Source organism: Anomalospiza imberbis, chromosome 1, assembly GCF_031753505.1.
Source record: "Anomalospiza imberbis isolate Cuckoo-Finch-1a 21T00152 chromosome 1, ASM3175350v1, whole genome shotgun sequence".
NCBI lineage: Eukaryota > Metazoa > Chordata > Aves > Passeriformes > Viduidae > Anomalospiza > Anomalospiza imberbis.
The window spans coordinates 2711753-2736973 of NC_089681.1; the positions used below are offsets into that span (position 1 = coordinate 2711753).

Sequence of the window (25221 nt, forward strand, 5' to 3'; positions counted from 1 at the left end):
CGGCAGAAGTCAGCTGCCCTCGGTGTCCCCTCAGTGCTCCCACAGTGTCCCCTCAGCGTCCCCCGGTGCCCTTTTGTGTCCCCCGTGTCCCTCAGTGTCCCCGCACCGGGGGCACCCCGTGGCCTCCCTCTCCATGGACCCACGGCCACTGACCCTGGCACTGCTGGCAATCACCGTGGCTGCCACGGCCACCGCCGTCCCCCCCGGTGACAATGCCACCCCCCTGGCAGTGGCCCTGGACATGGCCCCGGACTCCTTCGATGACCAGTACCGGGGCTGCGGCCGCGCCATGGCCACGGCCTTGCCGGCCCTCAACCGCTCCGAGTTCCGGCAGAGCGGTCACTTCGCCGAGGGCTGGGCTCTGGCCGCGGCCGAGTGGCGCGTCCGGCTGTCCCCTCGGTCCCCTCTGTCCCCTGCCCAGGCCATCGCCCTGCTGGCCTACACGGCGCCGGTGCCGTTACACCGGACGTTCAACACGGCCGTGCGCGCGGCCGGGCGCTCCCGCCAGGAATACCGGGACAACTTCCACTTCAAAACGCTGCATTTCCTGCTGACCCAGGCCCTGGGGACGCTGAGGGACGCTGGGGGACCGCGGTGTCACCGCGTGTTCCGGGGTGTGCGCGGGGTCCGGTTCGAGGCGCGGCGCGGTGACACCGTCCGCTTCGGTCACTTCGCGTCGGCGTCGCTGCGCAACGAGAGCTCCTGGAGCTTCGGGACGGACGCGGTGTTCCAGGTGCTCACCTGCCAGGGCGTGGCCATCCGGGAATTCTCCTTCTTCCCGCACGAGGAGGAGGTGCTGATCCCGCCCTTCGAGACCTTCGAGGTCACCGATGTCACCAACGTCACCAAGGGTGGGGACAAGGCACAGATCCGGCTCCGCTCCAGCGGGACCTTCAGCAACTACAACTGCGAGTGGCTGCGAGGTGACAGCATGGGGGGACATTCCCTGGGGACACGGGGACACCTGGGGAGGGTGAGGGGACAGGGGCAGGGACACCCAGTGCTGGGGGTGCTTGGTGAGGGTCAGGGGACAGGGACACTGAGTGCTGGGGACACTCGATGAGGGTGAGGGGACAGGGACAGGGACACTCAGAGAAAGTGAGGGGACAGGGACACTGAGTGCTGGGGACACTCAGTGAGGGTGAGGGGACAGGGACAGGGACACTCAGAGAAGGTGAGGGGACAGGGACACTCAGTGCTGGGGACACTCGGTGAAGGTGAGGGTCAGGGGATGGGGACACCCAGTGCTGGGGACACTCAGTGAGGGTGAGGGGACAGGGACAGGGACACTCAGAGAAAGTGAGGGGACAGGGACACTCAGTGCTGGGGACACTCAGTGAGGGTGAGGGGACAGGGACAGGGACACTCAGTGCTAGGGACAGGGACAGGGACAGGGACACTCAGAGAAGGTGAGGGCACCTGGTGCTGGGGACACTTGGTGAGGGTGAGGGGACAAGGACACACGGTGCTGGGGACAATGACAGGGACACCCAGTGCTGGGGAACACCCACTGTGGGCATGGGGACAAGTCCACCCCCAGTGCTGGGGACAGGGGACAGAGACACCTGCTGCTGGGGACATCCACCATGAGCGCAGGGGGGACAGGGACATCCCGTGCTGGGGACAGGGATGGGGACCCCCACATGTGGGACGGGACAGAGACAGGGACACCCCAGCACTGACGCTGTCCCTCCCCTCAGCAGAGCAGCACTGTGGGGATGGGCCCTGTGTGTTTGACGCAGGTGAGCTGGGCCCCCTGAGCCCTCTGTCACCCTGTCACCCCTCCCCATGGCCCCCCTGCCACCCCTAAACCACCCCCATGGCCACCCCTGAACCCTGTCCCCTCCCCCTGGCCCCCCATGCCCCTGTCACCCCTGATCCTCCCATGGCCACCCTGATCCCCCTCATGGTTCCTATTGTCACCAGTGTTCCCCACTCATGGCCCCCTTGTCCCCTATGTCGCTCCATGATGCCTCTGACACCCCTTGGCTCCCTGTACCCTCCCATGGCCCCCCGAACCCCTCTGTCCCCTCTAATTCCCCCTCCATAGCCCCCCGACCCACCCTCAGGGCTCCTCCTTTCCCCTGTCACCTCTGTCCCCTCCTCACTGTCTCCCTGTCCCACTTACCCTCCCTCCCCACCTCCAGCCCCCTCTGACTCCCGTCTTTTTCCCCCCAGGCAGGAGCATCCCTGGGGACCTCCCCCACCTTGGAGGGCTCCTTCTGGCCACTGCTGCCCTGGCAGTGGCCACTAGGATCCTCTAAACCACCAGGCCGCCAAGACTACCACGGACATTGTGGTCACCAAAACCACTTGCCCCCCACAAGCCATGAGGCCACCAAGGTCGCTGAGGTCTCCAAAGTCACCATAGCCTCTGTGGCCACTGTGACTTGCAAGGCCACCATGGCCACTGTGGCCACCAAGCCAGGACAAGGGAGGGGACAACAGTGGAGCCACGGGTGCCACCAGGATGTTGGGACAAGAGAGGGACGGGGGACCCTGGCTGTGCCATGGCTGTGGTTCTTCAATTTTTTGGTATTTTTTTGCCTCCCTTTCCAATAATTTTAATTTTTTTTTTCAAAATTATTAAACTGAATCCAATTATAAAACTCAATCCATGAGTTTTCCTTTCACTTTAACCCTCTGGAGGAGGAGGATGGGGAGGAAGGACAGAGGAACCCTCAGGGCAGGAGGTGGAACTGAGTGGTCTTGAAGGTCCTTTGCCATCCCAAATTATCCTGGAATTTCAGGATTTCCTGCAAGCAGGAGGAAAAGGGAGAGGAAGAGGAAAAGGAGGAGGAGGAGGTGGAGGAAGAGGGTTCTGAGGGTGGGACAAACCCCTGAAGAGTTGAATTTTCTACCCCGACAACCCAGAAAAGGCCTTGACATTCTAAGGTGAAGGGTAGGATGAAGGATCTGAGTCTGGGGGTGACATTCTGTCCTGGGGTGTCTGGGTTTGACAAGACAGGTGTCTGCAAAGGAAGGCAGGAGCCTCCCCTGAAATGGAAAATGTAAACCCCCTCCCTCCAAATTGTTATGATTTTGAAATTAAAAGGTTCTCAGGCAAAGATATGGGAATAGGAATAATTCCTAGTTCTTTACTGGGAAAACTAAAAATACAGATGCAATGGTACAAATAAAAAACCCAAACCAGTGCCAGAGTCAGAGCAGGCCCTGGCAGCCTGTGGGTCAGAGTAGTGGCAGCAGTCCCATCCCATGGTGGCTCAGCCCTCCTGCAGTGCCAGCTGTGGTTCTGCTGGAGCAGGGATCCTGGACAAGGGTGGAGTTTTCCTCTGAAGCTCTGGGGCTGGTGGAGATGGGCCTGGGCTTCCTCTGGGAATGCAGTGGGGAAGAAAGCTGCTCCTCTGGGAATGCAGTGGGCAAAGGCTGCTGTGGTGTTCCCAAGGTCAGATTGTAGCCAGGTAGGAATGCTTGGCTCCTCCCCTGGGCAGAGCCTCTCCCCATGGGATGATGGAATTTTATCCGCCAGGCAGGGACACTCACTGGCCATGAACAGCAGATAATTAATAATTAATGGCCCATGAACAGAAGAGATCTCCTGGAGGGAGGATTGGTTTGTGGAAGAGATAAAGAAAACTGCCCAATGAACATCAGAGAACTGCCCCACCTCTGACAGATGGAAATAGAATTCACACCCCTGTTTCCGACCTAAGACATGGTGACGGGAGCTGGGTGCCTGTTTAGCCCTAAGAGGGTCCCTGTGGTGCGCATGAGAGCTGTATTAGGAAGGGCAGCTTGGATCAGTCCCACCTCAGGGAAAGGCAAACGCATCCCCGTGTGAAAAACAGAATTCACTGCTTAGAGTTTTTAAAAGTTTAATAATAATAATAATAATAGGATAGAAAAAGGACAATATTTCCATCACTGGGTGGTCCTGGCCAACAGCCAGAGAACACACCAGTGTACACAGACAGTGTTATATTTATACTGTTACATCACTGAGAGGCATGCATATTCATGTCTTTCATGCATTATTCAAAAATTCTTGGGAACTTTCTGATGTTTTGGAAACTCCTTTGTCTGACTTCTTCACACTCCAGCTTATCTGCATGACATCCTGGGTGTCAGGTCAATATATTTTATTTCTTCTTGTGTCTCCATCCTGCTGTTTCAAATCCTCTGATAAGGATTTAGTTTGTCCTCCTTGAATTTAACACGCTATTCTCTAATTGTGCTCCGGTGCTCTGGTTTGTGTCACGGTTATCTTATCACTTGGACAGGTTGGTCAGTGGCTTGCCTTACACTGTTTTTGGTTACACAAAACTCCTTTTTTTTTTTTTTCACATCTTCACATCTTATGTTTTGCTAAGGTGTATAACACAGTGCATTCATCACACTATTATTTCCACAAGCTATACATCGATATTATATTCAATACACTACTGTTTCTTCATAGCAACTCAGTGCATACTTAAGCTGATAGATGATATTATATTAACATGCAGCTAAAATTGATACTATTTCTAAATAGTTATAACCACTAACAACATGCATAGGCTAAATAAATGCGAAAGCCAATATTGTCTGGTCATTTTTCACAGTGGGACTGCTTTTGCTCAAGGACCTGGTTACACGTGGTGGGTAATGCAGAGAGGCGAGGAAACCCGTGGTGTACCTCAAGGGGACCTGATTCTGGGTGAGAACTGTCTGTAATGTTCTTTGTATAACAATTTATGTGTATTTTAAAATGTTTATATATCAATATATTTATATATTGATGTGTATATGTTTATATTAACATATTTTTATAATTATTTATATATGTATATATTTAGATTTATATATTTATAGATATAGTTATATTTATATATTTATGTATTTGTATTTATATATATTTACTATTTATATATTTCTATATCTTTATATTGATATGCACGCATAAAATATATTTGTATATATTTATATATATAAATATATATAAATATATACAGGTATATAGGTAAAGAAGGGTGTTAATTTGGGCGTAATGTGGATGATGTGGAATGAAGGTGTGGAGAATGCCCTGGGGATAGGAGTCAGGTGCCAGTTTAGCTTTGGTGTGACCAAACTCTGTATTCTACACCCTCCACGTGGTTCCCGATGAAAATTCCATGATGGGTCATTTGCAGGAGCTGCCTCATTCTGGGATTTGGGTATTCTGGCTGTGGTAGCTCAGAAAATCCATTTGCCAGTAATCCCCGGGAGTGTTTCCTCTTTCAGCGATGCCTGGAGGTGATGGTTTTGAATTCCAGGGGCTCTTTTTAAAACATATCGGGCATTGCTCTGTAACAGACCTGACAGTTTTGTCCTGTCTGACACTGAGGATCTGAGGCCACAGACCAGTCCCCATCGCATCGATTCCCCCAAGCTTTGCTGGTGCTTTTCTCCTTTACAAATTGCAGCATCAGCTGGGGAGGGCCTGACCTGGGTATTGGGAGTTACCTCTCACCCACCCACCCTCTTTATTGTGGGCATTTAGATAAGCAGCCAATTTTCAATCTGCCCAACTCCATCCAGGCCTCACTTCTGGGGAGTGAAATTCCTTTCTCAGGAATTAACACCAGGATTCTTTGCTGCAGAACATCTCGTGCAACTTTATTGCAAATCTATTTCCCACACGGATGTCTCAATCTCCAATCTGGTGTGCCCTGGATTGTAGTAGGGCCTCTTCTTTGACCAGCTGGGTGGTATTGAGGAGGGGCAATAATTCTTGTTAATATTTAATTGGAGATCCCTGTGCTGTTAATTGACTTCTTTCTTTCCATTTGGCTCCATGGCCATGGGCAATGCTCAAAGCAGATGGAAAATGAGTTCCTGTGTTTGCTCTTTTTCCTGCTGCCAATTCCAGAGCTCTTTGTAACACGGCAAGCTCCTCCCTTTGTTCCACATCTTCCTGCAGTTGTGGTGGGCAGAGTATATACCACAAACCTTTGTCCCAAATTGGATTTCTAGGCCTCTTGGATGAGGAGAACAGTCGCTGCTACGGCCCACAGGCATCTGTGCTGATCCTGGCTGATTGAGTTGTTTGGAAAAGCACCCCACAGGTCTCCTGAAGTCTCCCCCACAAAGGAAGCCCCAGAATGAACTTTGATTTGGACTCCTGAAAAAGGACACACGTTCTGTATCTCAAAAACGGCCCTGATTTCCACATTTCCCATGGCATTTCCAGACTTTAACAAAGCCCTTTGAGCCTTCTGTGTGCCATGGTCCCATGGTACACATTTCCCACGGGATTTCTGATTTTAACAAAGCCCTTTGAGCTTTTTGTGCACCATCGAGAGCATCGGACCTGGGAGTCCTGGCTCAGAACGTGGGGGAGACTTCTGAGACCTGTGGGGTGCTTTTGCAAACAGTTCAATATCAGCCAGGATTGGCACAGATGCCTGTGAACTGTAGTGGCGACTGTTCTCATCCAAGAAGCCAGGAATTGCAATTAGGGACAAAAGTTTATGGGGGTCCAGACCTTCTCCTGCCAAGCCAACAAGGCCAGGGAGGTCGCCCAGGCTCTCCCCCGAGAGATCATCCCCAGGCTCGAGGTGCCTACAGGGATGTCATCTGATAGGGGACCCCATTTGGTATGTGAGAGCAACTTGGTGAGCAGTAGGGAGCGGGACTGGTGGGAACTGGGAGACATGGGACTGTAGGAGTGGGATTGTGGGGGGTGAGAAATAAGAGAGAGAATAGAAAGTTTCAGATCCCTTAAAGATGATGAATTGAGCTTAAAGATGAACAAGCAAATCAAGAAAATTATGCAGAATTGTGGATATAGAGGATGAAGGTGTCTGGAACCTGTGGAGAAACAGATAAAGGGAACTGCAGTGAGGGTCTTTTGCAAGTTCTGGACAACAGAAGGAGCACCGCCTGCCCAAAGCAGAAGTTCCAGGAAAGGTCATCTGGCATATTGGGGCACTTGGTGGAAACCACACCCAGAAACCCCTTTGGATGAACCTCCAGTACCGTAAAAGGACTTCCAGAAAGAGGCGGAGCCATGCCAATTATTTCCAGAGAAAGTGATGTCTATGTATTAGCTAAGAAACCCCTTTTAATGAATATTTATAACTGTCATGGATAAATACCCCATGGCACAGTCCCCCCTGACTTGCAGGACCAGGAGAGATCTGCTGTGAGTCCGCGCTGATAAAGAATTCCGGCTTTTTGACACATCCAGCTCCATCAGGGAATTCACTTCAGCCGATTTTGGTATCAGGGGCTGGGGGACACTGGGGTCATTTGAGAGGGGGGAAAATGGGATTGGGATTGCGGAGTGGGGCCATGGAGGGCTCCATGGGGATGTTGTGAGGACAGGGGACGACCCCAGATTTGAGTTGGGGTCTTGGAGTGACATGAAATGGGTAACGGGACTGAGAGAGGGATTTGGGTCTGGGAGAGGGACATGGGGGACACTGGGGTGGGGGATGAGGGTGTGGCTTTAGGAATTTGGGTGAAGTTCTAGAGGGGCCTGGGGTCACCAGATGTTTGCAGAGGACTGGGAGCAGGACTGAGTTCCTGTGGAGCAGTGGGGGGACATCAGAAGGGTAAACACAGGACTGGGGTAGGGACTGGGGGCTGGTGGGGCACTGAGGGGACACTGGGGAGGTCAGGGATTGTCCCCAGGGTTTGGGCTGGGGTGACATTAATGGGAAGGGACATGGGCTGGGATTGGGGTTGTGGGTCTGGTGGGCACAGGGATGACACTGAGAGGGACACAGAAGTGGGTTCCAGGGGGGGCGTTGTGGGAATGGGATTGGGGTCATGAGGGGCACTGCTGGGCGACAGGAAGTGACCCAAGAATTTGAAATAAGTTCCTGGGGTTCCACAAGGACACTAAGGGTTGAGGACATGGGACCATGGGAGTGGGATTGTTGCCCTGGGGTTCTGAGGGGCGTCCAGGAGTGACCCCAGGATTTGGGCTCAGCATCTCAGGATGTATCCAGAGGGCTTCTAGCTGAAGATGGCCCCCTCCCACCTGCTGACCCCAGTTCCCCTCCTCATCGCCTCACAGAGGAACCCTTCCCATGTACCCCCGTGTGCCCTGATTGTCCCCTCAGAGTGTCCCTCTTTGTCCTCCAGTGTCCCACAGTGCTTATGGTGGATCCTCCCTGCCATGGCCCTCCTGGTTCGTACCCTGGCACTACTGGCAATGACTGTGGCCACCGTGGCTATCAAGGTGGTGTCCCTGGACATGGCCCGGGACTCCTTCGATGACCAGTACCGGGGCTGTGGCCCTGCCATGAGCGTGGCATTGCCAGCCCTCTACAACTTTGAGTACCAGAAGAATCCTCAGTTTGCCTGGGGCTGGTTTCATGCTGATGCTGAGTGGCGCAAGCGGGCTCTCCTGTGTCCCCTCTGGCGTCCCCATGGCACGCCATCGCTGTCATGGCCTACACAATGAAGTACCTATACAAAGACTTCAACGCAGGCCGTGCGTGTGGCCGGACATTCCCACCAGGAATACCAGAACAACTTCACTTCAAAACGCTGCATTTCCTGCTGACCGACGCCCTGGTGATGCTGAGGAATGCTCAGCAAGCCAAGTGTCACCACGTGTTCCGGGGCGTGCGTGATGTTCATTTTCAAGGCACGGCGTGGCCAGAGGATCCGCTTTGTCAGTTCACATCGACGTCGCTGAGCAAAGAGATTGCACAGAAATATGGAACAGACACGATTTTCCTGGTTCACACATGCCATGGTGTGGACATCCAGGCTTTTTCCTATGATCCCAACAACCGTGAAGTGCTGATCCCACCATACGAAACCTTCAAGGTCACCCAAGTCACCTGGGATGGAAAAGGACATGGATCAGTCTCCGCTCCACCGGGACCTTTAGCAAACACAACTGCGAGTGGCTGTGAGGTGACAGCACAGGGGACAGCCTGGGGTGATGGGGACACCCATTGTGGCCATGGGGACACCCGTGATAAGGCACAGGGGACAACGACACTCACTGGGGATGGGGGACAGTAGCATCCACTGTGTGGGGGGGACAAGGACACCCACAGGTGGGGACAAGGACAGGGACAGCCAGTGTTGGGGACATCCACAGTGAAACAGGGCACACCCAGGACAGGGAACAGGGAGTGGGGACACTCACTGAGAGTTCTGAGGACAGGGACAACCCATGCTGGGGACATCAAGTCTGGTGATACCCACTGTGGGCATGGGGACAGGAACACACATAACAGGGCACAGGGATGGGGACCCCTACTTCTGAGAGGGAATACAGACAACGACAACCCTGCCAGGGGACAGCAGGGATAGGTACAGAGACAGGTGTGTCCCCATACCGACCCTGTCTCTCCCCACCAAAGGCAGTGCTGTGTGGACAGGCCCTGTGTGCTGGACATGGGTGGGCCAGGACCCGCCATGGCGCTCCCTGACCCCTGACAAACCCCTGTCACCCCCCATGGCAGCCCCTATCTCCCCCTGACCCCTGACACCCCCTGTCACCCCCCATGGCAGCCCCTATCTCCCCCTGACCCCTGTCCCCCCTAAGCCCACCATGATGCCCCTGACATCCCTAGCCCCTGTGCTCCCCCATAGCCCTCCCGACAACCTGTCACCTCTCACCTCATGGCCCCCATCTATCCTGTCACCTCAACCCCCCGTTATGGCTGTAACTGACGCCCCTCATTCCCCATATGATCCCCCGGGCACCCTCTTGGTCCCCCAGGTGGGAGCATCCCCAGGGCCCTCTTCCACCTCGGAGGACTCCTCCTAGCCACGACAACCCTGGCAGTGGAGAACAGAATTCTCTGAGCCACATGACCACCAAGGCCACTGAATTCACTTTGGTCACTGTAGCCGCTGTGGCCTCCATGTTCATCGAGACTCCCTGAGCCACAAGGCTACGACAGCCAAAGGCCACTATGCCCACCAAGGCCATTGCGCAAAGACAGTCGATTAAATAATTCTATCAATATAATTCCATTAAATAATTCTGATAATGGTGGTGAAAAGAGAGAATTCTTCAGCAGGGCTTGATGGCACTACTCACACCAACTCCTGTGGGAACGTCTCTTTTGCTCAGACTTGAGGAGGAGCCTTGGGGAGCATCCCCTTGCCAAAGGAGGAACCTCACACACATTTCATTCCAAGCAGGAATAGGGGAGAGGAATCTCACTCTGAGAGGGGACTGGGCATTCCCAGAGTCAGATGATGGACAGCCAGGCCCAGCTCTGGTGCTTCAGCCTCAGTTGTCAGCTCGGGGTTGGTGATTTGGGCTGGTTTTAGCCCAATTCAGCACCTAAATCAGCACAAGACCCCTCTCAATGCAGCCCCAATGGCCACAAATGGGGCATTGTCCCTTGGCCACATTCCAGGAGGAGCCTCCTGCAGCATCCTGCAGTTCAGGGGGACCTTAAAGGCTGGAAATAGGGAGGTTCACGAGGGCAAGGTCAGGTCCTGTCCCTGGGGAGGGACAGTCCCCAATGCGAGTCCAGGCTGAGGGCATGTGCTGGAGCATCTCTGGAGAAGCACCTGGGGGTGTTTGTGGGTGACCAGTGGAGCTGGCCGTGTTGCCTGGTGCCAGGAGGGTTGCAGGGGTCATTGGGAAGAGCAGGGCCAGGAGGTCAGGGAGTGATCGTGCCCTTGTGGCCTGTCCACGGATGCACATCAGGAGTGTTGTGTCCAGTTCTGTCCAGTGGTGTGTCCAGTTCTGTCCAGTGCCATGTCCATTTCTGGGCTGCTCTGGACGCAGTCCTGGCCTCAGGGATGACGCTGCCTGAGCTGGGAGGTTGGGCCAGGTGCCCACTCTGGGTCCTTCCAGCCTGACCCATTCTGGGATTTGGGGATTCTGGCCGTTGTGGTTCGGGAATTGTCCACCGGAGGGCAGCAGCGAGCGCGGGCAAGCAGCGCTCCGCCTGCAGTTCCGGGTGCCGCCAGCAGGCGGCAGCACGAGCTGCCGGCGCTGCCGAGCGCCCGCCCCGCCCCAGCCCGGCCCCGGGGGCTCTGCAATGCTTTGGGATGGAGCGACCTTAAAGCCCGTCCGGTGCCAGCCCTGCCCTGGGCAGGGACATCTTCCCCTGGCCCGGGCTGCTCCAGGCCCTGCCCAAGTGGGCCTTGAACCCTTCCAAGCGTGGGGCACCCACAGCTTTCTTAATGATTGGCCATGCTCCCCATGTTGTCCCTTTTCCTTATTCATTCCCCTTGTTGTGTTGTTGACGTTTAATAAACCTTTTCATTTTAAAGTGTGTGGTCCTTTCTCACAGTCACCATGGTCTCCACGATCACCAAGGCCACCATGACCCCCAGAAAATGAAGTAACCAAGGCCACCAAGGCCACCACTGCCATTTTCCCTGGAGGAAAAGGGGGAAAAGGGGAAAGACAAGAGGAAAAGAAGAGAGAAAAAAAATCTTACCCCACCCCAACATCCCCCTGGCTGCCATTTACTTCTTTGGAAATTAATTTTTTTAGCATTTTTGCCCAAATTCTGTGAATTACCCCATATTCAGGATTTAAACGCAACCAAACTATTTCCACACCACAATTAATTCCACCTTCAAAGGAACAGGAGGAAAGTGTCTTTGCAAACGGATTGTGTGAATCTGATGTTGGATAGTGCCTGGGGCTTGTAGATAAGAAAGTGACTGGAGAAAGCTTCAGAAAATGTTCCTGATTGAGACAGACTGCTGCTCAGCCACGGTCCTGCAAAATTCCTGAACTTCGAGAAGAAGAACAGGGGCTCAACATGCTTAGGAATATGAATTTCCCTGCACAGCATTGAGTTAAAGCTCATTTGAATGGCCATGGGCTTGTGTGATTGAAGGGTGGGGTGTGCAGCAAGGGGGACGTGCAGTAGGTGGGTTGGGAAGTCTGCACCTTCCAAGTACCTCAGCCACTGGGGAAAGGGAGTGGGAGAAGTGGCCGGGAAATTGGGATAAAAGGTATCCAGTAATTTGAGACACCCCATGGGGAAATTCCACATGGCCTCTTCCTTTGTTCATGAACAAAATTACAGAGCTCTTCTTTCTCCTTTATGCACGTAAACCTCTGGCAAGGCGAATTTTTCTGCTCAAGAGTTCGATAGCGAAAATGTCGCTCCACATGAGCCGTATGTAAAAAAAGGTGAACTGTAAGTAACATTGTAATAAGATGTGCAGGTAAAGTAAGCAAGATAACAACGAAAGCAAGATAGCAGAGCAAGTGGGACAAGGAATGCCATCAAGAGCAAGATAGCAAGTTTTAATGAAAATTGCAAACTGCAAAGGTAGCTAAAACCAGGTTAGACTGAAAAAAGCCAAGAAGCAACAGGCATGCACTGAACACAGAGGTAAAAAGTTAAAAGGTGAGGAAGACTGCAACAGCCTTCATCAAAAGACCATCAGAATACTGACGGCCACCTGTATTGCTTTGAAAGACAGGTATCTACTAAGAAAGGCTGGAGCCACCCCCGAATGGAAAATGGAAACTCCTTCCCTCCGAATTATCATAACGTTGAAATTACGGGGCTGTCATGCAACAATATGAGGACAGGAATAACCGTTCTTTACTAGTATGTATAACCAGACAAACAAATAACAACAACTCCAGCATTAACCCCAAACAGAACCAGGCACCCAGTCCCAGCCTTCTCGGCCGCGGCATTTTCCCCTTCGCTGCAGTTCCGGTCCCAGCCAGCAGGGGCGCTGGTGGCTCCCGGTGGGCGGGGCAGGTGCGATGATTCCCCCGGGGCTGTGGGGGGCGCTGTGGCGCGGGCTCGGGGATCGTGTGGTAATGGCGGCTTGGCCGAGACAGGAAGGGAAGGGACGGAGGAGAGGCTTTGCTGCACAAACCCCTGTGGCAGCCGATCCCGGCGTGTGCCACTGTGACACGAAATAACTCACAGAAGTAGGTTTGATGTAAAAGGAAAGGAAAGGAACTCAAAAAAGTAAATTTTATTTTCTGACTCTACTATGTATACAATGGTAAAAATGACAGTGGATTGGAGGGTGAAGCTGTTACCTTTCTAACCACACTGGTCAAACTGACAGTCTATCAATTCTCCCTACGCACAAAGAAGAATGTCAAACAATTATTATTTACATGAGCATGCATAAGAAAACTCAGTTGAAATATGTAAATATAAGAAGGTGTAGGAACTTTTAGAAGAACTAAAAAAGTCTTAAAAGAACAAAGTAACACTGGTGAGGCAGATGTTAATAAGATCTGAGTTTGTGTCTGCTTTCATGTTATAAATACTTATTATATTGTTGGCTTTTTTGCACATATTAAGATGAATGCTATATGTATAATGCTAAAATAAATTTGCTTTTATTTCTGCTATTACCAAAACCGTAGACATATAATGCCAAAATAAATTTGCTTTTATTTCTGCTATTACCAAAACCGTAGACATATGTGAAATACAACAATCACTTGGGTTTTTTTTATATCTTAAAAGTTAATTAGTAATAAAATAGTTATAAAAAATAGTAATGAAATTAGAATAATAAAAATTTGGACAATGAGGATTGGGACACTACGAGACAATAAAAAGCAAAGAATTACGGACGTCCAGATGTTTTTGGGCACTGAGCTGCCAAAACCATGCCTTGTGAACAAAGGAATAACCTTAAAAGCAATAGCCTGTTGCATATTCATGTATCTCATACATGATGCATAAATTCCTTGCAAATTAAGAATTTTTCTGGCGTTTGTCAGCTTCTTCCCCTTAATCCTGGTGGTCCCATAAAGACGGAGAGCAGGTGGAAGGATGTTTGTCTTTTCCAATAAGGAGCCCACAATCCTTTATGTGCCCTGTCGCTGTTATCAATGCGTGAAGAGTTTCTTTTTTATCTTATCCCTTTTCTTGAGCTAGTAAAAAAATACCGTACATCGCAGAGTTTCTATTTTAACATTATGTTATAACCTAAAACTACATTTAACACACTACATATGAGAATTAATACAGCATAACTTTCTAACATATAATATTCATTGTAATATTTGCGAAAAGCCAATCCAAAAATATGCATTTTTCACAACATGGCAGTAGTTGTAGCTGATATAGTCTTGAGTGAAATGTCTGTTTGGTTGGGATAACATCCAGTGAACATGTAAGGAGGACCTTGCTTTTGATATGCCAACTATCAGGATCTGCCGTCTGAAGAAAGCGTGGACCAAGGCCCAAACGGGAAGTGTTAAAGAGAAGGAGCCAAAACCACAGCCAAGAAACACGCATGCTCTGAAAAGGCAGACCAGGGGAAGAGCCATGTAAAATAGTTCCTGGAATATGTAAACCAGTTTATGGAAAAATATGGCTATGCATAAGGGTCTGTGAATATGACACGGGCTGATGTAAGGGAAAAGGTATTTAAGGGGTTTCCCTGAAGGTGACGGTGACACTTGGCTGAGTGCCGAGACTCCCCCGGCCGTAATTTTGCTTTACTGTCCTTGTCTCCAATTGTCCTTTATTAAACTTTTGAAATGTTCACAGGAGAGTGAACGTGTTTTTCACATCTCAAAGCAGAGGCTCACCCACGGCAGAAGAAGCAGCTCTGGCCGGGGCTCCAGTGGCAGCAGTGGACCGTCCTTCCCCAAGCAGCAGCTCTGACCGTCCTTCTCCAAAGCCGAGAGAGAGAGAGAGAACAGCAGCTGCCACAGCCCCATTATTCACCTGCCCAATTCCCGGCGTATCTCTGCCCCTCAGAGAGAAACTCCCAGGGAAGAGTAGCGTATCCAGGTGCCCTCCTCCCCTGGGCTTGGCCCCTTCTTTTGGTTTTCTTAAGTACCCAGTCATTAGTGTTTCCCAGCAACTTATGGGAAAAAATTCCATCATCAAAAAGGAACAAAAGGAAAAAAAACCTGTGAGAAAGGACTGCTCAATTTCAAATGTTAAAGGTTTATTAAACCAAAACAACACAACAAAGGGACAGAATAAGGAAAAAGGGACAGCGCTGGGAGTGTGGCCCACTGCCAGTGGCTCATCTACAAAATGGTGAATCTGCCTTTTATAACCCTGGGGTTGCATCAGTCGAACACATATTCATAAGCACTCACACATATTCAAAAATTATCCTTATAAATCCCTGGCCACTCCCAAAGTCAACCAGTTGAATCTTCCTTGCTGTCCATTGGTGAAGAGCTTCCTGCAGTCAGATTGGAGGTGAGGTGTTGCCATCCCACTCCTTCCCAGCAACAGGTTTGGCCCTTTCCCAACTGCCCCATGCAAGGGGCACAGGCACACGCCATCCGTCCACATGTCCCTGACCACCTGGACAACCAAAGCTGTTCAATGGCAAGGGCACAGAAGCAGGAAAGGGGCCTATGGGGAGAACAGAGGGTGCCAAAACATAAACTGCAAAAACATAATCATACATCAACAAAATTCCTCTTAAAATGCACACCGTATTCATCCCTTAATTGTGAGAGCCATTCATCACATTACCCATCTATAACAAAGCTGTGGGTGCCCCACGCCTGGAAGGGTTCAAGGCCAGGTTGGGCGGGGCCTGGAGCAGCCCAGGCCAGGGGAAGATGTCCCTGCCCAGGGCAGGGCTGGCACCGGACGGGCTTTAAGGTCGCTCCATCCCAAAGCATTGCAGAGCCCCCGGGGCCGGGCTGGGGCGGGGCGGGCGCTCGGCAGCGCCGGCAGCTCGTGCTGCCGCCTGCTGGCGGCACCCGGAACTGCAGGCGGAGCGCTGCTTGCCCGCGCTCGCTGCTGCCCTCCGGTGGACAATTCCCGAACCACAACGGCCAGAATCCCCAAATCCCAGAATGGGTCAGGCTGGAAGGACCCAGAGTGGGCACCTGGCCCGACCTCCCAGCTCAGGCAGCGCCATCCCGGAGGCCAGGACTGCGTCCAGAGCAGCCCAGAAATGGACATGGCACTGGACAGACCTGGACACACCACTGGACAGAGCTGGACACAACACTCTTGATATGCATCCGTGGACAGGCCACAAGGGCACGATCACTCCCTGACCTCCTGGCCCTGCTCTTCCCAATGCCCCCTGCATCCCTCCTGGCACCAGGCAACACGGCCAGCTCCACTGGTCACCCACCAACACCCCCAGGTGCTTCTCCAGAGATGCTCCAGCAGGTTCCCCAGCCTGGACTCGCATTGGGGACTGTCCATCCCCAGGGACATGACCTGTCCTTGCCCTCTTGAACCTCCCTATTTCCAGCCTTTAAGGTCCCCCTGAACTGCAGGATGCGGCAGGAGGCTCCTCCTGGAATGTGGCCAAGGGACAATGCCCCATTTTGGCCATTGGGGCTGCATTGAGAGGGGTCTTGTGCTGATTCGGCTTAAGCCCTGCTTAAGAATTGTCACTTTTTGCTGGCTTTGTCAGAATTATTTAATGGAATTATTTATTAGAATTGCTTTGCACAATGGCCTTGGTGTCCACAGTGGACGCAGTGGCTGTGGAAGCCTTGTGGCTGAGGGAGTCTTGGTGATCCTGGTGGCCATGGTTGCCATAGTGACCACAGTGACCTCGGTGACCTTGGTGGACTCGTGGTTCAAAGGATTCCGGTTGCCACTGCCAGGGCTGTGGTGGCCAGGAGGAGTCCTCCGAGGTGGAAGGAGGCCATGGGGATGCTCCCACCTTAGGGACAAAGAGGGGGATCAGGGGGACCATATGGGCAGTGAGGGGGTCTGGGACAGCAATAATGGGGGGTTAGGGGTGACAGGTGAGATGGGGGCCATGAGGTGACAAGTGACAGGGTTTTGAGGGGGGCATGGGGAGTACAGGGACCAGGGAGGCCAAGGGGGTCATGGCGGGTTTAAGGGTGACAGGCGTTGGGGGGTGGGTCAGGGGGTGCCATGGAGGGTGACAGGGGGTGACAGGGGTTCAGGGAGTGACATGTAGGGTCCTGGCCCACCCACGTCCACCATATCGGACTTGTCCCCACAGCACTGCCTTTGGTGGGGAGGGACAGGGTCGGTATGGGGGGTGCCCCAGTCTCTTTCCTTCCCAGGCAGGCGTGTTCCTGTCCCTGTCTCCTCCCAGAAGTGGGGGTCCCCATTCCCGTGCCCTGTCATAGATGTTCTCGCATGCCCACAATGGGCGTCCCCAGGCTTCTTCTCCTCAGCACTGGGCGCCTCTGTCCCCAAACTCTCACCGAGTGTCCCCAAGCTGGCAGTGAGTGTCCTCACCCCCTGTGCTCCATCATGGGTCCCCCCTGTTCCCATATTGTGTGTCCCCCCCCACTGGGTGTCCCGGTCCTTGTCCCCAGCAGTGGTTGTCCTTGTCCCCCCCCCACACAGTAGGTGCCCCTGTCCCTGTCCCCATGCCCACCACTGCCTTATCATGGGTGTCCCCACGACCACAGTGGGTGACCCCATGGCCCAGGCTGTCCCCTGTGCTGTCACCTCACAGCAACTCGCAGTTGTGTTTGCTGTAGGTCCCGGTGGAGCGGAGACTGATCCATGCCTTTGCCCCATTCCTGGTGACTTTGGTGACCTTGAAGGTCTCGAAGGGTGGGATCAGCACCTCACGGTTGCTCAGATAGAAGGAAAAAGCCTGGATGTCCACGCCATGGCAGGTGTGCACCTCAAATATAGTATCTGTTCCGTATTTCTGGGCGATCTCTTTGCTCAGCGACGTCGATGTGAATTGACCGAACCGGACCCTCTGGCCACGCCGCGCCTGGAACCGGACGTCATGCACACCCCGGTACACGTGGTGACACTTTGCTTTCTGAGCGTGCCTCAGTGTCACCAGGGCCTTGGTCAGCAGGAAATGCAGCGTTTTGAAGTGGAAGTTGTTCCGGTATTCCTGGCGGGAGCGCCCAGCCGCACGCACGGCCGTGTTGAAGTCCTTGTAAATGTCCTTTGTTGTGTAGGCCATGAGAGCCACGGCCTGGGCTGGGGACGCCAGAGGGGACACAGGAGAGCCCCGTTTGCGCCACTCAGCCTCGGCCTTCGCCCAGGTCTGGGCGAAGAGAGGATTCCTCTGCAACTCAAAGTTGTAGAGGGCTGGCAATGCCACAGTCATGGCATGGCCACAGCCCCGGTACTGGTCATCAAAGGAGTCCCGGGCCATGTCCAGGGGCACCACCTTGATGGCAATGGCAGTTGCCACGGTCATTGCCAGCAGTGCCAGGGTGCGAGCCAGGAGGGCCATGGTGGGGAGAAGCCACCGGGACCACTGTGGGACACTGGGGGACAAAAGAGGACACAATGAAGGGACACGTGGGGCACACAGGGTGTGTGCCCTACATGGCCCTCCTACCTACATGGGTAGGCTCCCCCCATGAGGGGCTGGTGGGGGGGGGTTTAGCCCGGGGGAGTGGGGGCAGCTCCGGTTAGAAGACCCCTGTACACATCCTGGAAATCTAATCCAAAACCCGGGGTCATTCCAGGACTCCCCAGTGTCCCTCAGAAACCCAGGACAACAATCCCACTCCCATGGTCTCATATCCTCAACCCTTAGCAGCCCCCCAGCACCATCATTCAGATTCTGGGGTCACACTCTGTCCCCCCAGCAGTGCGACCATGACCCCAATCCCACTCCCACAATGCCCCCCTGGACCCCACTGCTGTGTCCCCCACAGTGTCATTCCTGTGCCAACGAGCCTCACAACCCCACCCACAGTCCTGTGTCCTTTCCCCCTTGGTGTCACCCCAGCTGCTCTGCAGTTTCCCAGCCCAAACCCTGGGGACAATCCGTGACCTCCCCAGTGTCCCCTCAGTGCCCCACCAGCATCCCCATCCCCATCCCAGTCCTGTGTTTACCCTTCCGATGTCCCCCCAGTGCTCCCCAGGAACTCAATCCTGCTCCCAGTCCTCCGCAAACATCTGGTGACCCCAGGCCCCTTTAGAACTTCACCCAAATACCTAAAGCCAGTCCCTCAGTGTCCCCCATGTCCCTCTCCCAGACCCAAATCCCGCTCCCAGTCCCGTTACCCATTTCATGTCACTCCAAGACCCCAACTCACATCCAGAGGTCACTCTCTTCCCCCACAATGTCTGCCTGGAGCCCTCCATGATCCCACTCCACAATCCCAGTCCCATGTCCTCCCCTCAAATGACCCCAGTGTCCCCCAGCCCCTGATACCAAAATCGGCCGGAGTGAAATCCCTGGCAGAACTGGAGGTATCAGAAAGCCGGAATTCTTTATCAGCTCGGACTCACAGCAGATCTCTCCTGGTCCTGCAAGTCAGGGGAGATTTTGCCATGGGGTATTTATCCATGACAGTTATAAATATTCATTAAAAGGGGGTTCTTAGCTAATACATAGAGATCACTTTCTCTGGAAATAATTGGCATGGCTCCACCTCTTTCTGGAAGTCCTTTTATGGTACTGGAGGTTCATCCAAAGGGGTTTCTGGGTGTGGTTTCCACCAAGTGCCCCAATATGCCAGATGACCTTTCCTGGAACTTCTGCTTTGGGCAGGCGGTGCTCCTTCTGTTGTCCAGAACTTGCAAAAGACCCTCACTGGAGCTCCCTTTATCTTTTTCTCCACAGGTTCCAGCCACCTTCATCCTCTATATCCACAATTCTGCATCATTTTCTTGATTTGCTTGTTCATCTTTAAGCCCTATCCAGCACCATTAAGGGATCTGAAACTTTCTATTCTCTCTCTCTCTCATTGCTCACCACACTGGACCCCAGTCTCATGGTCCCATGTCCCACCAGTGCCCCCCAGTCCCGCTCCCCACTGCTCACCGAGTTGCTCTCACACCTCAGATACCAAATGGGGTCCCATATCAGATGACATCCCTGTAGGCGCCTCGAGCCTGGGGATGGTCTCTTGGGGGAGAGCCTGGGTGACTTCCCTGGCCTTGTTGGCGTGGCAGGAGAAGGTCTGGACCCCAAGAAAGGGATCCACCAACACCAGGAGATACCTGAGTCCATGTTGCAGTGGTAGCTCAGAAAATCCATTTGCCAGTAATCCCCGGGAGTGTTTCCTCTTTCAGCAATGCCTGGAGGTGATGGTTTTGAATTCCAGGGGCTCTTTTTAAAACATATCGGGCATTGCTCTGTAACAGACCTGACAGTTTTGTCCTATGGACACTGAGGATCTGAGGCCACAGACCAGTCCCCATCGCATCGATTCCCCCAAGCTTTGCTGGTGCTTTTCTCCTTTACAAATTGCAGCATCAGCTGGGGAGGGCCTGACCTGGGTATTGGGAGTTACCTCTCACCCACCCACCCTCTTTATTGTGGGCATTTAGATAAGCAGCCAGTTTTCAATCTGCCCAACTCCATCCAGGCCTCACTTCTGGGGAGTGAAATTCCTTTCTCAGGAATTAACACCAGGATTCTTTGCTGCAGAACATCTCGTGCAACTTTATTGCAAATCTATTTCCCACACGGATGTCTCAATCTCCAAGCTGGTGTGCTCTGGATTGTAGTAGGGCCTCTTCTTTGGGCAGCTGGGTGGCATTGAGGAGGGACAGTAATACTTGTTAATATTTAATTGGAGATCCCTGTGCTGTTGATTGACTTCTTTCTTTCCATTTGGCTCCATGGCCATGAGCAATGCTCAAAGCAGATGGCAAATGAGTTCCTGTGTTTGCATGGGACAGTGGGAGTGGGATTGTGGTCATGGCAGGTGAGCAATAAGAGAGAGAATAGAAAGTTTCAGATCCCTTAATGGTGCTGGATAGAGCGAGAAAAAACAAGAAAATGAGGTAGAAGTGTTGATATGGGTGATGGACATGGAAGGAATCTGTGGAGAAACAGATAAAGGGAACTGCAGTGAGGGTCTTTTGCAAGTTCTGGACAACAGAAGGAGCACCGCCTGCCCAAAGCAGAAGTTCCAGGAAAGGTGACCTGGCATATTGGGGCACTTGGTGGAAATCACACCCAGAAACCCCTTTGGATGAACCTCCAGTACCATAAAAGGACTTCCAGAAAGAGGTGGAGCCATGCAAAATATTTCCAGAGAAAGTGATCTCTATGTATTAGCTAAGAAGCCCCTTTTAATGAATATTTATAACTGTCATGGATAAATACCCCATGGCAAAATCCCCCCTGACTTGCAGGACCAGGAGAGATCTGCTGTGAGTCCGAGCTGATAAAGAATTCTGGCTTTCTGATACCTCCAGTTCTGCCAGGGATTTCACTCCGGTCGATTTTGGTATCAGGGGCTGGGGGACACTGGGGGCATTTGAGGGGAGGACATGGGACTGGGATTGTGGAGTGGGATCATGGAGGGCTCCAGGCAGACACTGTGGGGGAAGAGAGTGACCTCTGGATGTGAGTTGGGGTCTTGGAGTGACATGAAATGGGTAACGGGACTGGGAGAGGGATTTGGGTCTGGGAGAGGGACATGGGGGACACTGGGGGGAGTGAGGGAGTGGCTTTAGGAATTTGGGTGAAGTCCCAGAGTGGCCTGGGGTCACCAGATGTTTGCGGAGGACTGGGAGCAGGATTGAGTTCCTGGGGAGCACTGGGGGGACATCGGAAGGGTAAACACAGGACTGGGATGGGGATGGGGCCTAGTGGGTTACTGAGAGGACATTGGGGAGGTCAGGGATTTTCCCCAGGGTTTGGGTTCGGGAATTGCAGCAGGGCTGGGGTGATACTCAGGGGGAAGGGACATGGGACTGGGAGTGGGGTGGTGGAGCTGGTGGGCACAGGGACAACACTGGTGGGGGCACAGCAGTGGAGTCCGGGTGTCACTGCTGGGGGCGAGGGAGTGACCCAGAATTTGAATTAAGTTCCCAGGGTTCCACGAGGACACTAAAGGTTGAGGACATGGGACCATGGGCGTGGGATTGTTGTCCTGGTGTTATGAAGGGACTCCAGGAATGACCCCAGCATCTGGGCTCAGCATCCCAGGATGTGTCCAGGGGGCTTCTAGCTGAAGCTGCTTGCCTCCCCCCAGGGGAGACCCACCCCCCTCCTCAGGATCTTACAGAGGAACCCTTCCCATGTACCCCCGTGTGCCTTAATTGTCCCCTCAGTGTGTCCCCCTTTGTCCCCCAGTGTCCCACAGTTTTCCCAGTGGCCCCTCCCTGCCATGGCCCTCCTGGTTCGTACCCTGGCACTACTGGCAATGACTGTGGCCACCGTGGCTATGAAGGTGGTGCCCCTGGACATGGCCCGGGACTCCTTCGATGACCAGTACCGGGGCTGTGGCCATGCCATGAACGCGGCGTTGCCGGCCCTCTACAACTTTGAGTACCAGAAGAATCCTCAGTTTGCCTGGGGCTGGTTTCATGCTGATGCTGAGTGGCGCAAGCGGGGCTCTCCTGTGTCCCCTCTGGCGTCCCCATGGCACGCCATCGCTGTCATGGCCTACACGTCACAGGGTGTGTACAAGGAGTTCAATGCGGCTGTGCGTGCGGCTGGGCGCTCCCGCCAGGAATACCGGAACAACTTCCATTTCAAAACGCTGCATTTCCTGCTGACCGACGCCCTGGTGATGCTGAGGAATGCCCAGCAAGCGAAGTGTCACCACGTGTTCCGGGGCGTGCGTGATGTTCATTTCAAGGCGCGGCGTGGCCAGAGGATCCGCTTTGGTCAATTCACATCGACGTCACCACATAAAGAGATTGCTCTGCAGTTTGGGACAGACACGGTTTTCGAGGTTCACACATGCCATGGTGTGGATATCCATCAGTTTTCCATGTATCCAGGGGAGGAGGAGGTGCTCATCCCACCCTTCGAGACCTTCAAGGTCACCAAAGTCACCCAGAATGGGGCGAAGGCATGGATCAGTCTCCGCTCCACTGGGACCTACAGCAAACACAACTGCGAGTTGCTGTGAGGTGACAGCACAGGGGACAGCCTGGGCCATGGGGTCACCCACTGTGGTCATGGGGACACCCATGATAAGGCAGAGGGGACAGTGAGACTCACTGGGGTTAGGGCAGACGGACTTCCACTGTGTGTTTGTGGGGAGAAGGAAACTCCGCGCTGGGGTCACCAAGTTTGGGGACACCCATTATAGGCACGGAGAGGAACGCCCATGACAGGGCACAGGGATGGAGACCCCCATTTCTGGGAGGGGACAGGGACAGGAACACCGTTGCTAGGGGAGGAGACTGGGCCCCCTCCATACCAACCCTGTCCCTCCACACCATAGGCAGTGCTGTGGGGACAGGTCCTGTGTGCTGGACGTGGGTGGGCCAGGACCCTACATGTCACTCCCTGAACCCCTGACACCCCCTGTCACCCTCCATGGCACCCCCTGACTTCCCGGACACCTGTCACCCCTAAGCCCATCATGACCCACCCTGGCCTGCCTGGCCTCTGTACCCTCCATGCCCCCTCAGACACCTTGTCTCCTCATGGCCCCCATCTCTCCTGCCGCCCCTAACCCCCCATTATGGTCATTCCCGAGCCCCTCACTCCCCACATGGTCCCCCTCACCCCCCTCTTTGTCCCCCAGGTGGGAGTGTCCCCAGGGCTCCTTGCCACCTCTGAGGATTCCTCCTGGCCGCCACGGCCCTGGCAACGGCCACCAGGATTCTCTGAACCACAAGGCCACTGAGGTCACCGAGGTCACAGTGGTCACTGTGGCAACCATGGCTGCCATGATCTCCAAGACTCCCTGAGCCACATGGCTACCACAGCCACTGTGCCCACCAAGGCCATTGTGCAAAGCAATTCTAATAAATAATTCCATTAAATAATTCTGACAAAGCCAGCAAAAAGTGACAATTCTTAAGCAGGGCTCCATGTCACTCCCCACATAAACATTTGTGGGAACATCATTTTCTCTGAGCCTTGTGTACGATCCTTGGGGAGCATCCCCTTCCCAGGGGAGGAACCTCACACACATTTCTTTCCAAGCAGGAAGAGAAGAATCTCTGTCTGAGAGGGGACTGGGCATTCCCAGGGTCAGGAGATGGACAGCCAGGCCCAGCTCTGGTGCTTCAGCCTCAGTTGTCAGCTCGGGGTTGGTGATTTGGGCTGGTTTTAGCCCAATTCAGCACCTAAATCAGCACAAGACCCCTCTCAGTGCATCCCCAATGGCCACAAATGGGGCATTGTCCCTTGGCCACATTCCAGGAGGAGCCTCCTGCCACATCCTGCAGTTCAGGGGGACCTTAAAGGCTGGAAATAGGGAGGTTCAAGAGGGCAAGGACAGGTCCTCCCCTGGGGATGGACAGTCCCCAGTGTCAGTCCCAGCTGGGCGGGACCTGCTGGAGCATCTCTGGAGAAGGACCTGGGGGTGTTGGTGGGTGTTAGAGTTGGGTAGAATAATGATTGTCTCTCGCAATTAAGCGATGAATACTGTGTGTGAATGTTAAAGGAAGTTTTGTTGAGATTTGAATTTCTTTTGATGCGTAACTTTGTTATCGTGACGTTGGTTTTGGACACCCTCTGTTCTCCCTGTAATCTCCTTTCCCTCCCTCTGCGCCCTTGCCATTGAACAGCTTTGGTTGTCCAGGTGGTCAGGGACATGTGGACGGATGGCGTGTGCCTGTGCCCCTTGCATGGGGCAGTTGGGAAAGGGCCAAGCCTGTTGCTGGGAAGGCGTGGGGTGGCAACACCTCACCTCCAATCTGACTGCAGGAAGCTCTTCACCAATGGACAGCAAGGAAGATTCAACTGGTCAACTTCTGGAGCGGCCAGGGATTTGTAAGGATAATTTTTGAATATGTGTGAGTGCTTATGAATATGTATTTGACTGATGCAACCCCAGGGTTATAAAAGGCAGATTCACCATTTTGTAGATGAGCCACTGGCAGTGGGCCACACTCCCAGCGCTGTCCCTTTTTCCTTATTCTGTCCCTTTGTTGTGTTCTTTTGGTTTAATAAACCTTTAACATTTGAAATTGAGCAGTCATTTCTCACAGGCTTTTTTCCTTTTGTTCCTTTTTACTTATAGAATTTTTCCCCGTAAGTTGCTGGGAAACACTAATGACTGGGTACTTAAGAAAAGCAAAAGAAGGGGCCAAGCTCAGGGGAGGAGGGCACCTGGTCGTACTTGTCTTACCTGGGAGTTTCTCTCTGAGCGGCCAAGATAGCTCAAGAATTGGGCAGGTGAAGGACAGGTCGGGGGCAGCTGCTGGCCCTCTTGGCTCTGGCTGAGGACAGTCGGAGCTGCTGCTTGGGGAAGGGAATTCGCTGCTTCTATGGCCATAACCCAGCCAGAGCTGCTGCTTCTGCTGTGGGGTGAGCCTTTACTTGTAAGAGCAGCCACACACTGGGATCTTATTAATATCTACATCCCCAAAAACCAGTGACCTATCACCATGTGCCCTGGTGCCCAGTGATATAGATACATATTTTAACATTGGCTTTTCTCAAATATTAAAATGGATTTTATATGTGTAACATTTAAGTAACTTCCTTTTACAGGTTTTATTTCTGTTGTTCATTAAGCTTTGACATAGT

General features: G+C 53.1%; 3 protein-coding genes and 1 pseudogene across 8 annotated transcripts; 3 read left to right on the top strand and 1 right to left on the bottom strand.

The window, feature by feature from the left end:
- Nucleotides 1-130: 130 nt before the first annotated feature.
- On the top strand, nt 131-23480 carry LOC137466535 (GPI-linked NAD(P)(+)--arginine ADP-ribosyltransferase 1-like). 6 transcript variants are annotated; one of them, XM_068178490.1, is made up of 4 exons: nt 131-647; nt 698-923; nt 1701-1742; nt 2179-2493. In XM_068178490.1, exons 1-3 carry the CDS (start codon nt 134-136, stop codon nt 1735-1737), a joined length of 777 nt encoding a protein of 258 aa, XP_068034591.1. In that variant the 5' UTR covers nt 131-133; the 3' UTR covers nt 1738-1742; nt 2179-2493. The 6 variants fall into 6 exon arrangements, with proteins under 6 accessions (XP_068034591.1, XP_068034635.1, XP_068034491.1 ...); XM_068178534.1 differs by having other exon boundaries at nt 1704-1742; nt 2179-2489; XM_068178390.1 differs by lacking the exons at nt 1701-1742; nt 2179-2493 and adding an exon at nt 23267-23480.
- Nucleotides 8105-9756, top strand: LOC137467307 (NAD(P)(+)--arginine ADP-ribosyltransferase 2-like; annotated as a pseudogene).
- On the bottom strand, nt 16288-19354 carry LOC137467013 (NAD(P)(+)--arginine ADP-ribosyltransferase 2-like). Its single transcript, XM_068178609.1, has 3 exons — nt 19056-19354; nt 17292-18079; nt 16288-16524 (listed from the first exon to the last, which is right to left on the bottom strand). Exons 1-2 carry the CDS (start codon nt 19112-19114, stop codon nt 17293-17295), a joined length of 846 nt encoding a protein of 281 aa, XP_068034710.1. The 5' UTR covers nt 19115-19354; the 3' UTR covers nt 16288-16524; nt 17292.
- On the top strand, nt 20679-22652 carry LOC137467668 (NAD(P)(+)--arginine ADP-ribosyltransferase 2-like). The gene is made up of 2 exons (XM_068179142.1): nt 20679-21007; nt 21859-22652. The coding sequence occupies exon 2, from the start codon at nt 21893-21895 to the stop codon at nt 22640-22642; it is 750 nt and encodes a 249-aa protein (XP_068035243.1). The 5' UTR covers nt 20679-21007; nt 21859-21892; the 3' UTR covers nt 22643-22652.
- Nucleotides 23481-25221: the final 1741 nt, after the last annotated feature.